The 13,667-nt window shown below is 45.4% G+C and overlaps 1 protein-coding gene across 1 annotated transcript in view; it reads right to left on the bottom strand.

The window, feature by feature from the left end:
* LOC135216849 (uncharacterized) overlaps positions 1-12,411 on the bottom strand; it is a 74,547-nt gene extending 62,136 nt beyond the window's left edge. The window contains exon 1 of the mRNA XM_064252362.1: positions 12,048-12,411. Coding sequence (XP_064108432.1) covers positions 12,048-12,313 — 266 coding nt within the window. The 5' untranslated portion in view covers positions 12,314-12,411. The remainder of the gene's footprint in view (positions 1-12,047) is intronic.
* Positions 12,412-13,667: the final 1,256 nt, after the last annotated feature.

Below are 13,667 nucleotides of genomic sequence, written 5' to 3'. Positions count from 1 at the left end.
TACGTCTAAGTTCCATATTGAAAGCTTCGATCTGGACATGCACAGTCAGTCCGTCTGTACTTAAGTCAGGTGACCGACCAGTTGACCAGTCAGACGAATCAAGGACAGCAAGGCTGTACCCTGAAGACCATAAGGCACTATTCGCTGAAGGATGAGTGTCTGGACTGCCTGGGCGATTCAATCTAAGCAAACCTTGGGGGGTGTATCAAACGCAACCCAACGTCGTCAGCGAATATTAACTCCTGACTCGAGCTTCTGGTACCAGTGAAAAAAAGGAGCAAGGAGCAAAAAGGCGATTCAGTCCGAAGGAAGAATGCCTGACAGTCCAACCTGGTCTCATGTTACACGATCATCGGGGTGTATAAACGCAACCGACTTCGTCAACAAGAAACTCAGGGCTACTATATGTCGCCTGATCTCGACGAGTGTCTGACTCCGAGAAAAACAGGTGAGACAAAAAGTAGATGTGAGCGAGTTTCGAGATTCCACAGAACTCAAGATCGTGAAGGGCTTTGTTGTTTGACAGACGCAAATCTCTGAGCCCAAAAGCCGTCAACAACATATTTGCGTATTCTTTAATAGTTGTGACTGCCATTTTATCCCATTCTTCAGACGGAAATGGAAGACGGTAATCTTATTCCTGTCAACATCTCGATAGTCTAGCGTTGTCAGACTCAGAGCGGAGAGGTTATAGGTACCTTTCGAGTTAGAGTAGACCGACTCTCTCGGAAAAGGTCCTTGGAAAAGGTAACTAGGAAGATGGGGACCTCTGTGAATCCAGGATCCTGAAGGCCAACATGGGGCGATCAGCGTCATTGTCGCCCCTCCCTGTGACGTCATAAATCCTCTTATTACCTTTCCTAAGCGATTGAAAAAGAAAAAAGAGACTAAACATCCATCCCCGTTTAATATCGTAGGATGGCGTTTAATAGGTACCGATCCCGGATCGAGAAAAAGGGCAGAGCAGAGAAGAAGCCTCTTCGTCCTCAACCTATCGAAGAGAAGAATGAAAGGGCGTCCCTAAGGTCTCCACAACTCTCAACTTACTTCTAAAGAAAGATTCCACTCGAAAGTCAAAAGTTGCTGCCGTTGATCGAGACGATTCGTACGGACTTTTGCAATCCTGTAACGAACCTCTAGAGGATCGTTACATTCTACGCCTGTTGTTATAATAGGCTCTTTCTCGTAAACTCGAGCAGGGACCGAGAGAAGATACTTCTTAACATATGAGAGAGCTGTGGAATTTCAGAGTTGATGTGGACCACTGGTTCCAAAAACTCGTTTCGAGGACTGGAGGGACGACCGACTTGCATTTACTTCTTTCAGATTAAGATCCAGGACATCTGAAACCCTATCCAGATGTCCGGCATCTTCTTTCTATCATGACGCACTGAGAGATCTTCAGAATCATTCCTAGATCTTGAATAATATTTCAGTTTCCCGTAGGAAAAAACTGTGGTCTGAATTGCAGTCTATTCTGGGAAACAAACTTCTTCAGGAAGGAAATGGTCCCCAGCAAGCTCATCCATTCCCTCCCCGAGTATGCTTACTTCCCTAATAAGGCTGCGCTTTGCCTAAGCAGGAGAGCATATAAAAGTGCAATGTTGCGGTAGACTCGTAGTTCTATACCGTGCGGTAACGAGCATCGAAAGGATTAAGAGAAAACTCTGTTGAACATAGTAAGGCAAAACGAATGCAACGTTTATTCATTCACGTAAGAAATCCCCTCAATCTTAGGTTAAAGTCCGTGATTGTAGGACAGAGATACAGTTAGTCAGTCAATCCCGCAGGAGAGACGTAACCGCCAGCACAGAGATACGGTTAGTCAGTCAATCCCGCAGGAGAGAGAGACGTAACCTACCGCGCATGACAGCGCACGATCTGTTACTGGCCTCGATTGGAACTTGGACAGTGGACACTGACAGTCAGGCACAGCAGCAGCCAGCAGCTTACGAACGTCGTCTCTTAACTTTATGTCTGGGTTGCCAGCTACCCTATTCTACGAAGAAATAGGTCCGTTATTTTTTAGCGAAAAGAGACTCTCAAGCTGGTATATTTAAGCGAAACAGAAAACGCTAAATATATAGATGCGTTTGTGTCGTCAGAACACTACCATACAACAGTAAAAGATAAATCGGAAACTCCTGGAAGGCTGCAGGGAGTAACGATTAAATGTCCTTAAAATAAGACAATAGACCTCTCGGTTGCCATCCGAAGAGGTAACTACAGCAAGCGTGTATGACTTGAACCAACCAGTAGTAAAATAACGCAAGGCAAAATATTTTATTATTTCACAATAAAGTTTGTTCATACTTACCTGGCAGACATATATATAGCTGAATTCGGAAATACAGCTACATACATATCTGACAGGCAAGTTTCATGAACAAAACTTATAGAATCGAAGCAGACAGCTCAAGCTTCTTATGTTATTGGACATAAGCGTTCATTGACGTAGTCTACAAGTCTATTTCTTGTACGAGTCTGCGAATGACGAATGAGAGCTCTTCCGAATCTTGTCAATAAGAGCTTATTCGTTTACGCAATATCAAGTTAAAGAGATGTTTGTCAATGAGAACTAACCCATTTACGGGACAAAGAGATATTTTGTCAATGAGGGGATACCCACTTACTTGACAAAACGATAGTATTTGCAATGGGGGAAAGTCACTGAATTGACAAAACGTAATCCAGGAAGTCGAGCATTTTATTTTTCCGATTCCCGTCTCAAACGAGGAAGGGGGCAAGAATCCTGTTAAGAGACAGGGCTTACGGCAGGTAGAACGACGATGTTCAATTCGGCAGCGTAGTCCCGACTAGAAACTGACAAAATCTATCATCTGAAAAACCCTTTCAGATGGGCTAAAAAGCTTGCAAAATTATCCTGGGAAGAGAAGAAACTCTCCAACCAGCTTCCTCTCCCGTATCACAACTAATGCCTGCTAAAGCTTAAAATTTATTGGCAGTATGGCAAAGGAAGTCCTGTCTTGCGCTTTCCTGAAGAGCGTCCTTTTGATGAATGCCTTTGCAAGAATCCTACTGAACGTCGCCGAGACGTCGAGCCTTTACATAACCCGTAACTGCCTTATCGCAAAGTCTTGACTGCGGTAGAGAAAACGAGATCTTCCCTTGAGGTTTCCTTAACTCCATCCACCTTTGCGAAAAGCAATATAATATTGACAGAGACCTCTTGAATCCACGAAACCCGAGGTCTTGCTGGGTTTCGAAGACGAAGTTGTCTGTTCACTTTAAGCTTCCTCCGAAGCACTGCTTACTTCACATTCTTGAGGCTCAAATCTTAAACAAGAGCTTGAAGAGTTCAACAGAAACGTTCAGCCAGGAGACAAACCTGGTGTGCGCGGCGCGCGCTGGCGCGCGCTCGGCGTCCACTGGCGCCGGCGGCTGGCGTCCATCCGAGCGTCCCGTTCAAGCCGAGCGTCAAAAGAAGCGTGCAGAAAGCGTCACGCTCCTGACAGGCGTCAAAACAAGCGAGAGAAACTGCCTTCTTTTTCATATTTCTCGGTGGAAAGACGTACACGTGATCAGGCGACGTTCGCCTTCTTACTTCTCACTGAAACGCATAACGAGAGAGAGAGGGACGTGAAGCGTCCTCTTCTATAAAGCTTCTATTTAGAGGGCGCGAGTCCTACCGAAGGGACGCCAGATCGATGTGGGTTCCCCGTAACCCTCCTTCGGCTTTCGACATGCCCTCTCCCTGGTCCTGGGAGTCCGACAGAGGTCCAGGCCTAGAGGCGTTATGGGGCGGATCTGACGTTCCCTCCTGACGAGAGAGAGGACGTGAAGCGTCCTCTTCTCTAAAGCTTCTGAGAGGGCGCGAGTCCTTCCGAGAGCTCCAACCCTTGCGCGGGGAGGACGCCTCGGAGGACGAGAAGCAATCCTTCAGGATTCGTGCACGTGCACGAACTTTGGCAGTCTGGGGATTTGTCATCAGAAACTGCCGAAGGACGGACAGAATCCAGATAGGTGGGGGTTCCTCGTAACCCTCCTGCGGCTTTCGACATGCCCTCTCCCTGTGGTCCTGGGAGTCCGACAGAGGTCTAGACCTAGAGGCGTTATAAGGCCGATCTGACGCACCCTCCACTACACAAGGGGCACTGTCACTGCACTTAGCCACTTCACTATTGCTCTCTAAAGCAAGCACTTTCGATTCTAAGTTACGAATCGAAAGAGTATAAGAGAAAGGGCAATAACCTCTACAGACACTGTTTTAGGGCCCGAAGGCAACATTACAGTGTTAGGAGTAACAATAACAGAAGTAGCACTCTTCACAACAATGAAGGAGAGCGATCACCTCTCGCAGACATATTCATAACCCGTAGGCCATACTATAGGGTTAGGCAAAATAAAGTCTACAGGAAGGTTAGCAGGTTCACTACCCTGACTGTTGTTTACTGATTAATTGCGTACATACGAATCATATTTTTTCTTTACGGAATTAGACATGTTTACTGATTAATTGCGTACATACGAATCATACGTCTTCCTTACGGAATAGACAAAGTCTCACACTCCTTACATGACAAATCTCAACAAAGAAGCAAGACCCATACCCGCCGTGCATACCAAGTGCGGATCTACTGAAGCTTTCGGTAGCCACACCCTATCTTTGCAGACAACCCACTCTGAAACTAGCCTAACTAGATTCAGATATCTTATGCAAAAATTAATCAAATTCAAATCAATTTAAGATAGCGTATGCCTAGCCACAAATCCAAGTAAATAAATCAAAAGACAATTAGGATACTTAGCGGCAATGAAGTTTCCAAAATCCTAAGACGGAGGTACTGAAAACAGGTGTTTTCAGCACCGGCGACAGAAAAATTATGAATAGAAAATGGGAATGGTTCCTGATACCCGCCTCCCAGCGGCGGGAATGGGTACTAACCACCTGGCCGACCACTGCGTGTGTCGGAAGTTTTTTAAATTCTGTTGGACTTCAGAAAATACAGCTATACTATATATATCTGACAGGTAAGTTTCATGAACAAACAGTAAAGCAGCTCTCTGAGAAGGAAAAACAGCCTTGGTCAAAAAAGAGCCAAACACCGCTCTCTTTTTCAATATCACCGCTCCAAAAAGGGAAGTCACTTCTCCAGAGCCATCCTGAGCTGCCTTGTCAATACAGGCCAGAATGCTATGAAGCACTTCTGGGCTGAGGCCCTCCGAGTCCTGAGACTTCTTAGCCATCACCCCAAGGGACCAGTCCAAGAAATTAAACACTTCCAACACGTGGAAGAGTCCCTTGAGGAGGTGGTCTAATTCAGACAAGCTCCAAGTCGCCCGTGCAGAGGATAAGGTGTGTCTCCTGGCAGAGTCTACCAGACTCGAGAAGTCCGACTCCCCAGAAGCAGGAAGAGACAGGCCCATGGTCTCTCCTGTTTCGTACCAAATGCCTCTCCTACCTGTCAGTCTGGTGGGAGGCATACAAAAGACAGCCTTTCCCAAGTCCTTCTTGGAGTTCATCCAAGCACCGAGAGACTGTAGAGCCTTCTTCATTGAAATGGCCGGTTTCATTTTCAAGAATGAAGAGGACTTAGAGGCCTTGTTACTTGAATATAGCGATCGAGGAGAAGGAGGAGCGGCAGGGCTCAGCGATTCTCTGTATTCCTGGAGCAAAAGTGCGGTTAACGTCTTGTAATTAGACAGTCCTTCATTAGCTAGAGACTCGTCTTCCGAGATATCCTCTGGTTCGAGTCCAGCTGAAGGAGAACGATCCCGTGAAAAGGGTAAGTCCTTTGTGGATCGCACACGATCTGAAGTAGAAGGGCTTCTATCCGGGGAAGGGCTGGCCGAAAAAGACGCTCTATGTTCCATTGGAAGAGAACCAGAAGTCTTTTCTAGTTTCTCACAAGATGCAACAGGTCTTGCCGAAGTCTGAAGTTCCGATCTAGCAGGAGATCGCTTGTGAGGAAAAGAACTCTTGGAAGGCGATTTGTGCCTAAAAGGTTCTGCGCGCCTGGAAAGTTCCGCACGTCTGGAATGTTCTGCGCGCCTGGAAGGAGATTCGCGCTTGGAAAGTTCCGCGTGCCTGGAAGGTGACTCGCCCCTGGAACGTTCTGCTTGTGTGGGAGGTTCCGCGCAACTGCTAGGCTCCTCGCTCCTGGAAGGTGCCTCGCGCCTGGAAGGTTCCACGCACCTGGAAAGATCCTTATGCCTGCTAGGCTCTACTTGCATAGAAGGATCCTCGCTCTTGGCTGTCTGTTCGCGCTTTGAAGGCGCCTTGTGCCTAGAAAAATCCTCGCACCTGTTAGGCTCCTCCCGCCTGGAAAAAATCCTCCTGCCTGGAAGGGGCTTCTGGCCTGCCTGGCGCTTCTTGCCAAGATGGTTCTTCTCGGTCTGAAGAAGACCACTCATCTCTAGGAGTTCGTTGCTTGGGAGAAGGTGGAACATTCTCAGGAAGCTCGGACGTAACTCCACTCTTCAAAGAAGAATGCGGAACAGGAGCTCGGAACTCTGGTGCCCCTCGCTTGGAGGGAGGAACATCTGAGTGCGCAGCAGACCTCTTGATAGGAAGGGAGGAATCCTTCCTACGAGTAGGTTTCTTGGAGAGAACTCCAACTAAGGAGGAGATCTGTTCCTGCATTTTTAGTAGGATCTGAGTAGTAACCACATCCCTGTCCTTGTCAGAAGGAGGGGAGGGCGATCTGGAAGGCGCCTGGGGCTCCTTTATAGCCTCAGGAGTCAAAAAGGCTCTCTTGGTTCTCTTGCTTACCGAAGGAGCTTCTTCTGGGAAGCGCTCGGGACTCGAATCAAGAGCAGGCGCTACCCAGCTCCTCTTCAAGGGGGGAAACGATCTGTGTCTTTCCATCCGTGTCTAGGTGAAGGCAACTCTAAAGACGAGAAGCACTCACGAAGGATGCTTTTTCTATAGCGATCCCTGGCAGTCTGAGGCGTAACAGAACCTGCCGAAGGGACGCCTGACCAGTGGGGAACCTCTACAACCTCCTTACGGCTTTCGACATTCCTTCTCCTCTGGGCCAGGGAGCTTGGAAGAGGTCTAGACCTGGGAGTGTTGTAGAGCCGATCAGACGCCCCCCTCCACAACACTGGGGACACTCACATCACTGTCCACTGTTACGTCACAAACACTCTTACCTTCTAATGCCGCCATCTTGACCTGCATTCTTTGGAGGGTAGCCTTCAGATCTGCAATCTCCGAAGCTGAACCTGCAGGAGTTGCAATGGGTGAAGGGGCAGAAATAGAGGGAGAAGGATTAATTAATGAATGAGCAGGAGAAGCTACAAAGCTAGATACTAGTTCGCTAGACCTAGATCTACTACGGCTTTTGGAAGCCTTCCTCTGCCTATCCTTTCCTAGCTTCTTCATATAAGAAGTAAGATCCTTCCATTTTTCAGCACTCAAACTCTCGCACTCTTTACAGGTGTTAGCAAAAGAACATTCATACTTTCTACAACGCCTGCATACAGTGTGAGGATCTACCGAAGCCTTCGGCATCCTCACCCTGCAGCCCTCATTCACACACACTCTCACAACAACACTCGAGTCAGACATCATAGAACAATCCAAAAGTGATATCAAGAAAACAGTCCACGATAGCGTATGCCAATACAACGATCCAAATACGTCACCAAAAGTCGGTCTAGAAGATCAATTGCGATGAAAAAAGAATCCTGTCAGGAGGTACCAACAACAATGTTGACAGTACCGGCGACAGAGAAAATCTGATTTGAAAACGGGAATGGTTCCTAGTCCTGCCACCCAGGGCAGGGCGGCAGATCACCTGACCTACCTGTAGTGTGTGCCGCGAAATTTGAATTTCTGTCGGGACGACGGAGTCTAAAGCTCAGTATATATCTGACAGGGAAGTTGAATGTATAAAAATTATGTATAATTCTAATGATCTCTACAAAAAGCCTCTGCAACTCGGTATTGTTCATGTCTTGGGGCATACGACACTCATATCCCTCCACGACCTGGTCATCCCAAGTCCCTTTGTCTGTAGGAGAGGAACACTCACCAAAGCCCCCTAGTGTTCTCCTGATCATTCATGTGTATGTCCTGTCTCATCCGAGGACCAGAGCAGAAACACGGGCCTCCGTGTGATGGGCTGGGATGGGAGCGAGAACAGTCCTGGTCCCAAACACTGGCTTCTGTTCTAGAAAAAACTACAAGAAGGAGGAGGAGACTAGTGAGGGATCACAAGCTCTCCTGCACAGCTTGTTGAAGACTGAAGTTCAAGCTAGCAAGCAAAGCCGTGAGCGGTCATCAACCCGCAGTGACGATGACCACTGGGTTAGGGAGAGCAGTCCCACTCACATGAATGTGATGGGGGATGTTACATAAGAGTGCTCCAATCTTCTTAGAAGCTGAGGTTTCTATGAGAGAAGATTGAGCAGGGGACCTTCTCTAGCCTCATCTGAGTGACTAGGCCAGTCAGGGTGGGCCACTGTCCCAAGAACCATGGACGCTCTCTTTAAAAGCTGGAGGGGGTGAGGGAGCACGTGCATGCTCTCTGCTCACCTTCTCTTGCTGGACTATGCTGGGGCTGGGTCACTAGGGACAGTATTGGTACACCAGGGGATACACCAGGGGCCCAGAGAACTCGAGTATCGGTTGCACCTGTGTCCTCAGCGACGGGAACAGTGGTACTCGAGGTACCACTAGCAAGAGACTGCGGCTGGTACCAATAGCCCGGGTAGGAGGCCTACTGAGGCTGGTACCGTACATCAGGGGTCCAAAGAACACTTAGCAACAGAAGCAGCGGTACTGCAGTACCGATAGTGAGAGACCAGGCCTGGTACCAGTAGCCTTGGTAGGCAGGCTACTGAGGCCAGTACTGGTGGCCCAGCTAGCAAGGCTATCTGGTTTAGTAACGGTACACCAGGGTTCCTGATTACCGGGGAGCGGTTCCACCCATACTAGGCAATGGGAGTAGCGATACTCTCACTAGCAATAGACAGTTGACCCTCCCTACAAAACAAGGGCTAGCTGCTGGAAGCTCGATGAGAATGAGACTTCCCCCCAGGAGGACAAAGCAACCTTCCTTTTCCTCCACTAGCTAGCTATAGAAGAAGAAAGGGAAGAGGCGACGGAATTCGACAACAAAGACAAAGATGAAGACAACAAAGACAAAATGAAGATGATGACTTCCTTTTCCTCTTCTTGTCAATGTCAAGCACAGCCTTCAACAACAAGTGTGTAGAGAACAAAACCCAGAGATAATGTACACAGCAGCATATAGGAACACATGCCCGATGCTGCATGAGGGGTCACCAAGGAAGTAGAAGCAGTCCTACAGCTAGCAGAAACTGTGGCCAGTAAGGCGTCACAGTCATGGTCGGAGCAGATGCCAGCAGGCCCCTCATAGCCTAAAAGTGATCAACAAGTTCAAAGGCTCTCGGTTCACCCGGAGAGCATAGAGAAGCACATAACTTTCTATGGACCTCAGCCTCCACAACACCAGAAACAGGAGTCTGGTTTGTTGTTTTTATTAGGTACACTCACATCACAGTGTGACACAATAATAAGAGAGGGTCAACCTCAATAGGCTAGTGGATAAAAACTGAAAACGTGCACTGCCCTTCCCTGGACAGGGCCTGAATGGAATGGAATATATAATTTAAGCCAAAGGCCAAGCACTGGGACCTATAAGGTCATTCAGTGCTGAAAGGAAAAATGAGAGTAGAAAGGTTAGAAAGGTGTAACAGGAGGAAAACCTTGTAGTTACACTATGAAACAATTGTTAGGAGAGGATGGAAAGTAAGAAGGAAGAAAGAGAACATGAACGGATGCACAGAAAAAGGAATGAAAGGGGGTGCAGCTAGGGCCTGAAGGGACACTGCAAAGATCCTTAAGTAACACCTACAGTGACCCTCTGCATGAGGTGCACTGTAGGTACTAACCCCCTATGGGGAGACAGGGCCTAAACCCAATAGTTTCTAATCCAAAAAGTGCTAACGTGATTCAAGGGTCTGTATATATGAAATAAAAAACAACAATCACACAAAAATATTTCAAAAATAAAGAAAAACTTAAACAGAGAGCAAATGGCAGTCGAACAGATAAGTGAAGACTTCTTCATACCACAGCAGCTGAAAGCAAATATGAGTGCTAATTGACAGTGGACCAAGCTTCCCCATTACCATCCATAGTTAACAACCTTGCTTGAAAGTTAACTAGGTAAATGGCTGCTTCAGCTTGCACACTATGTAAAGACCTTGAGGTTTGTACCTACTATCGCAGATTCACTTCACCCGTGCATCTCATGCCCAGCGCAGTTCCTTACAACGCTCCTGATTGGCTGTTGATGAGCCAATTACAGGGCTGGAACGTGAAACTCTCAGTCTCTTGAGAGAGCTCACATAGACAGGATGTATGTTCCACCTCTCCTCTTTCAAAAGTTATAACTTTCATTACACCTCAGTTTTACCCACAAAAAAGTAGTGTTTCCCAATTGCATAGGCAAACATCAACGAGCCAATGATTTAAGAATTACGATGATGTAAGAATTATGAAGAAAATCATAATTGTATAATTTTAAAAAAAGAATTAATGAGAGGGATATAGGAGGACTGATTGTATCAATGGGATGAATAAATTTCTTCCTTATGGTCTCAATATCTAAGTAACGATTTTTTCATATAGAAATTTTCACTATAAGATATGAAAGGGAGATGGTGATAATGATAGAGATGATAATGAAATCTTAATATTCTTTTCCCCACCATAAAACTTCTTCTATGGATGGGTGTGACCCCGATGATGACCTGACTACACGGAGATAAGAGAGAGATTAATATTCTTAATCTTTTACTTATTTTCATGCTGATAGCCCTGCATATAATATTTTTGGTAGCATTGTCTTCCATGACATTTAAGTTACGAAACTGTAAGAAACACACGCCAATAAATTGATAAATGATGAATGCACTGCAATCTCATGTAAGGCATGATAGAATATATTTCATATTAAAGAATTTTACGTTTCACTATAAATATTTTAGCTTTAAGTTTACTGAAGTCCATAATTCTTATATCATTACAATCCTTAAATCATTGGCTCGATTTAGTGATGAAATTGCAAAACGCTCCTTTTCTGCTGGTAAAATTGAGGTTTAATGAATGTTATAATTTTTGAAAGATGTTGGATAATGTTTGAAAGATGTTGGAACATAGGCTAGATGTTAACTACGAGAACTCTCGAGACTGAGAGTTTCCAGCCATGATTGGCTTATCAACAGCCAAGCAGGAGCATCATAAGGGACAGCGCTGGGCATGAAATGCATGGATGAAGTGAATCTACTAGGATAGCTATTTGTGTCGTTAGAAAGGCGAGTTTGTATTCTTGTAGGAACAACTGTGGTACAGGTAGCCTAATTTACCTCGAGAGAAACCAAGTATTACATTAGCCTATGACTAGCTATATTTGGAACTAGGTAATTGACTAACAAGTTTTAGGTAATTTACATAACCTTGCTAAGTAATGCTAAAGGCTAGGTACCTAGGTATTCACGAGAGTTTGACGTCTACTATATAGGGTAAAAAACCGCATGGTACAGGGGTGGACCATGTACGATCAATGTGTACAACCCCAAGAAAAGTACATTATAACGCGTCCCGACACCGGAGTAGAGGTCTTTAGCTCTTTTTCTCACCAACGACAAGTCGCGTCTGATGCCCATCTCCGATGTCAGGACGCGTTATAATGTACTTTTTTTGGGGTTGTACACATTGATCGTACATGGTCCACCCCTGTACCATGCGGTTTTTTACCCTATAATAGGCTACCTAGCTAAATGACTGCTATACCTAATGGCCAGGTCAACTACTTAGCCTATTCCTACATCTGTGATGAAGACCAGAATGTGAACATTAGGGTACCTAAGGCCTACATTTAGACTTGCCGCCACTCTCATGAAACAGACCCACTTCTGACGAAGGCGACTCCCACTCCCACTCCCACGGTTCTAACCTAGACTTTGGTGACACTTGAAGTGACAACTGTGACATGGACAGGGTACGTGCATGCTTGACTTTTCTACTCGGCATAACCTACAATCCTGACCTTTCCAATGCCTTTTTGGCTCTAGCTTTCATATTTTCCCAGCAGCGTCTTAGCTCCCGGCTGCTCCTTGGCTGAGTTGAAGGATGAGCTGAAAACTGTGCAGCAATTACCTCCCACACTTGTTCTTTTTCACGATTGGATGCTCCGTCTCTCTTTTTACTCTCTACCACGTTTTTGTGCTGTTCAATAAGAGCTGTCAGGATTTTTTTCTCTAAGGGTATAAACCATTTTCGTCTGCCTTCAGTAGTGTCACTGTAATCCGCCATGTTGATGTAAACAAACTAGACGGAGTAGAAGTGTTACCACATAAACCTTCATAATTGTAGACTATTCAATATATGCAATATATAAATCATACAGAGATTTCAAAATGAGGACATTAGGGTCTACCATTACATATCAAATAAACAGACGACTCCAAATCCACGAGTGCTTTTTGCGACGATTCCAAAATGTTAGGCACATTTTCGTAGGTTTGGATATACCGCTAATTTAGTTAAGCTGTCATTGATTGGGTAGATCCATCCAGTCACAGAAACTATTGCACATCGTAAACTAAACAAATATACGATCACACACAACACACTCTGCCTGAATGTCTAGGCTATTGCTCATACAGTCAATGAAATGACAGTAACACACCAGTCAAAACAAACTGGTGACAGAGTCGTGGGGGAACAAGATAATAAACAAATGGGTTATTACGTTCGCCTGTGCCAACTGATGATCGATAGATTTATAGTGCTAATGCTCGTATGCCCCATTATTTTACTGGACAGGTGCTCTTTATTTGGTTTTTATGAACGGTTTGCATGTTGGCTTACTGATCTACGAAAATGTTACTCGAGAAGTAACAGCCAATGATTGATTGTGTATTATATCTGACGTAACAGCCAATTAAACGACGTAGATGCCTTCAAGGCATAAAGATTTAATAATGACATTAGTATAATGATAATTTTGTAAGGACAACGCTTTTTCTATATTTTTATTGCATCTCATCATCAAGCCGCTTTGTTCCCTTACCCATTCTGTAGAGCATTTTACGCCCTTTCTTTTGGTGTATATCTATCGGGAATCCGTTCCCTCTATGTAAGATTATTCATGTATTTTCGTCACATCTGGGGCCCTGTCCCTTTTTGTTTACGTTTATTCGTGCGTGCGTGACGGACACTACATTTCCGTCCGCACCCGTCTATGTCAACCCAATTCCTTTGTAATTAAAACGTTACGGGCTGCTCTGTGAGCAAGAGCCCGTGCTGACACAAGGTCAGCTTAATCAAAAACAACAATAATTAAATTCTCCTACCATTACCACTTTCTCACCATCTTGAGTTACGGGCTGCTCTGTGAGTAAGAGCCCGTGCTGACACAAGGTCAGCTTAATCAAAAACAACAACAACATGTAATTAATATTTACGGGCTGCTAGGTGAGCGAGAGCCCGTGCTGACACAAGGTCAGCTTGATCAAAAAGAACAGCAACATAATAAATCATCAGTATCCAGCTACTTGTCTTACTCTCTGGCCCTCAATTTCATTGCAGAGTCTTAAATAAAAAATGATTCAAAATGTAGCATGCCGCGTGATGTTGATTGTGCACAATTAATAAAAAAAAAAAA

Source organism: Macrobrachium nipponense, chromosome 6 (assembly GCF_015104395.2).
Source record: "Macrobrachium nipponense isolate FS-2020 chromosome 6, ASM1510439v2, whole genome shotgun sequence".
Lineage (NCBI taxonomy): Eukaryota > Metazoa > Arthropoda > Malacostraca > Decapoda > Palaemonidae > Macrobrachium > Macrobrachium nipponense.
This window is presented reverse-complemented; position numbering and strand designations above follow the sequence as displayed.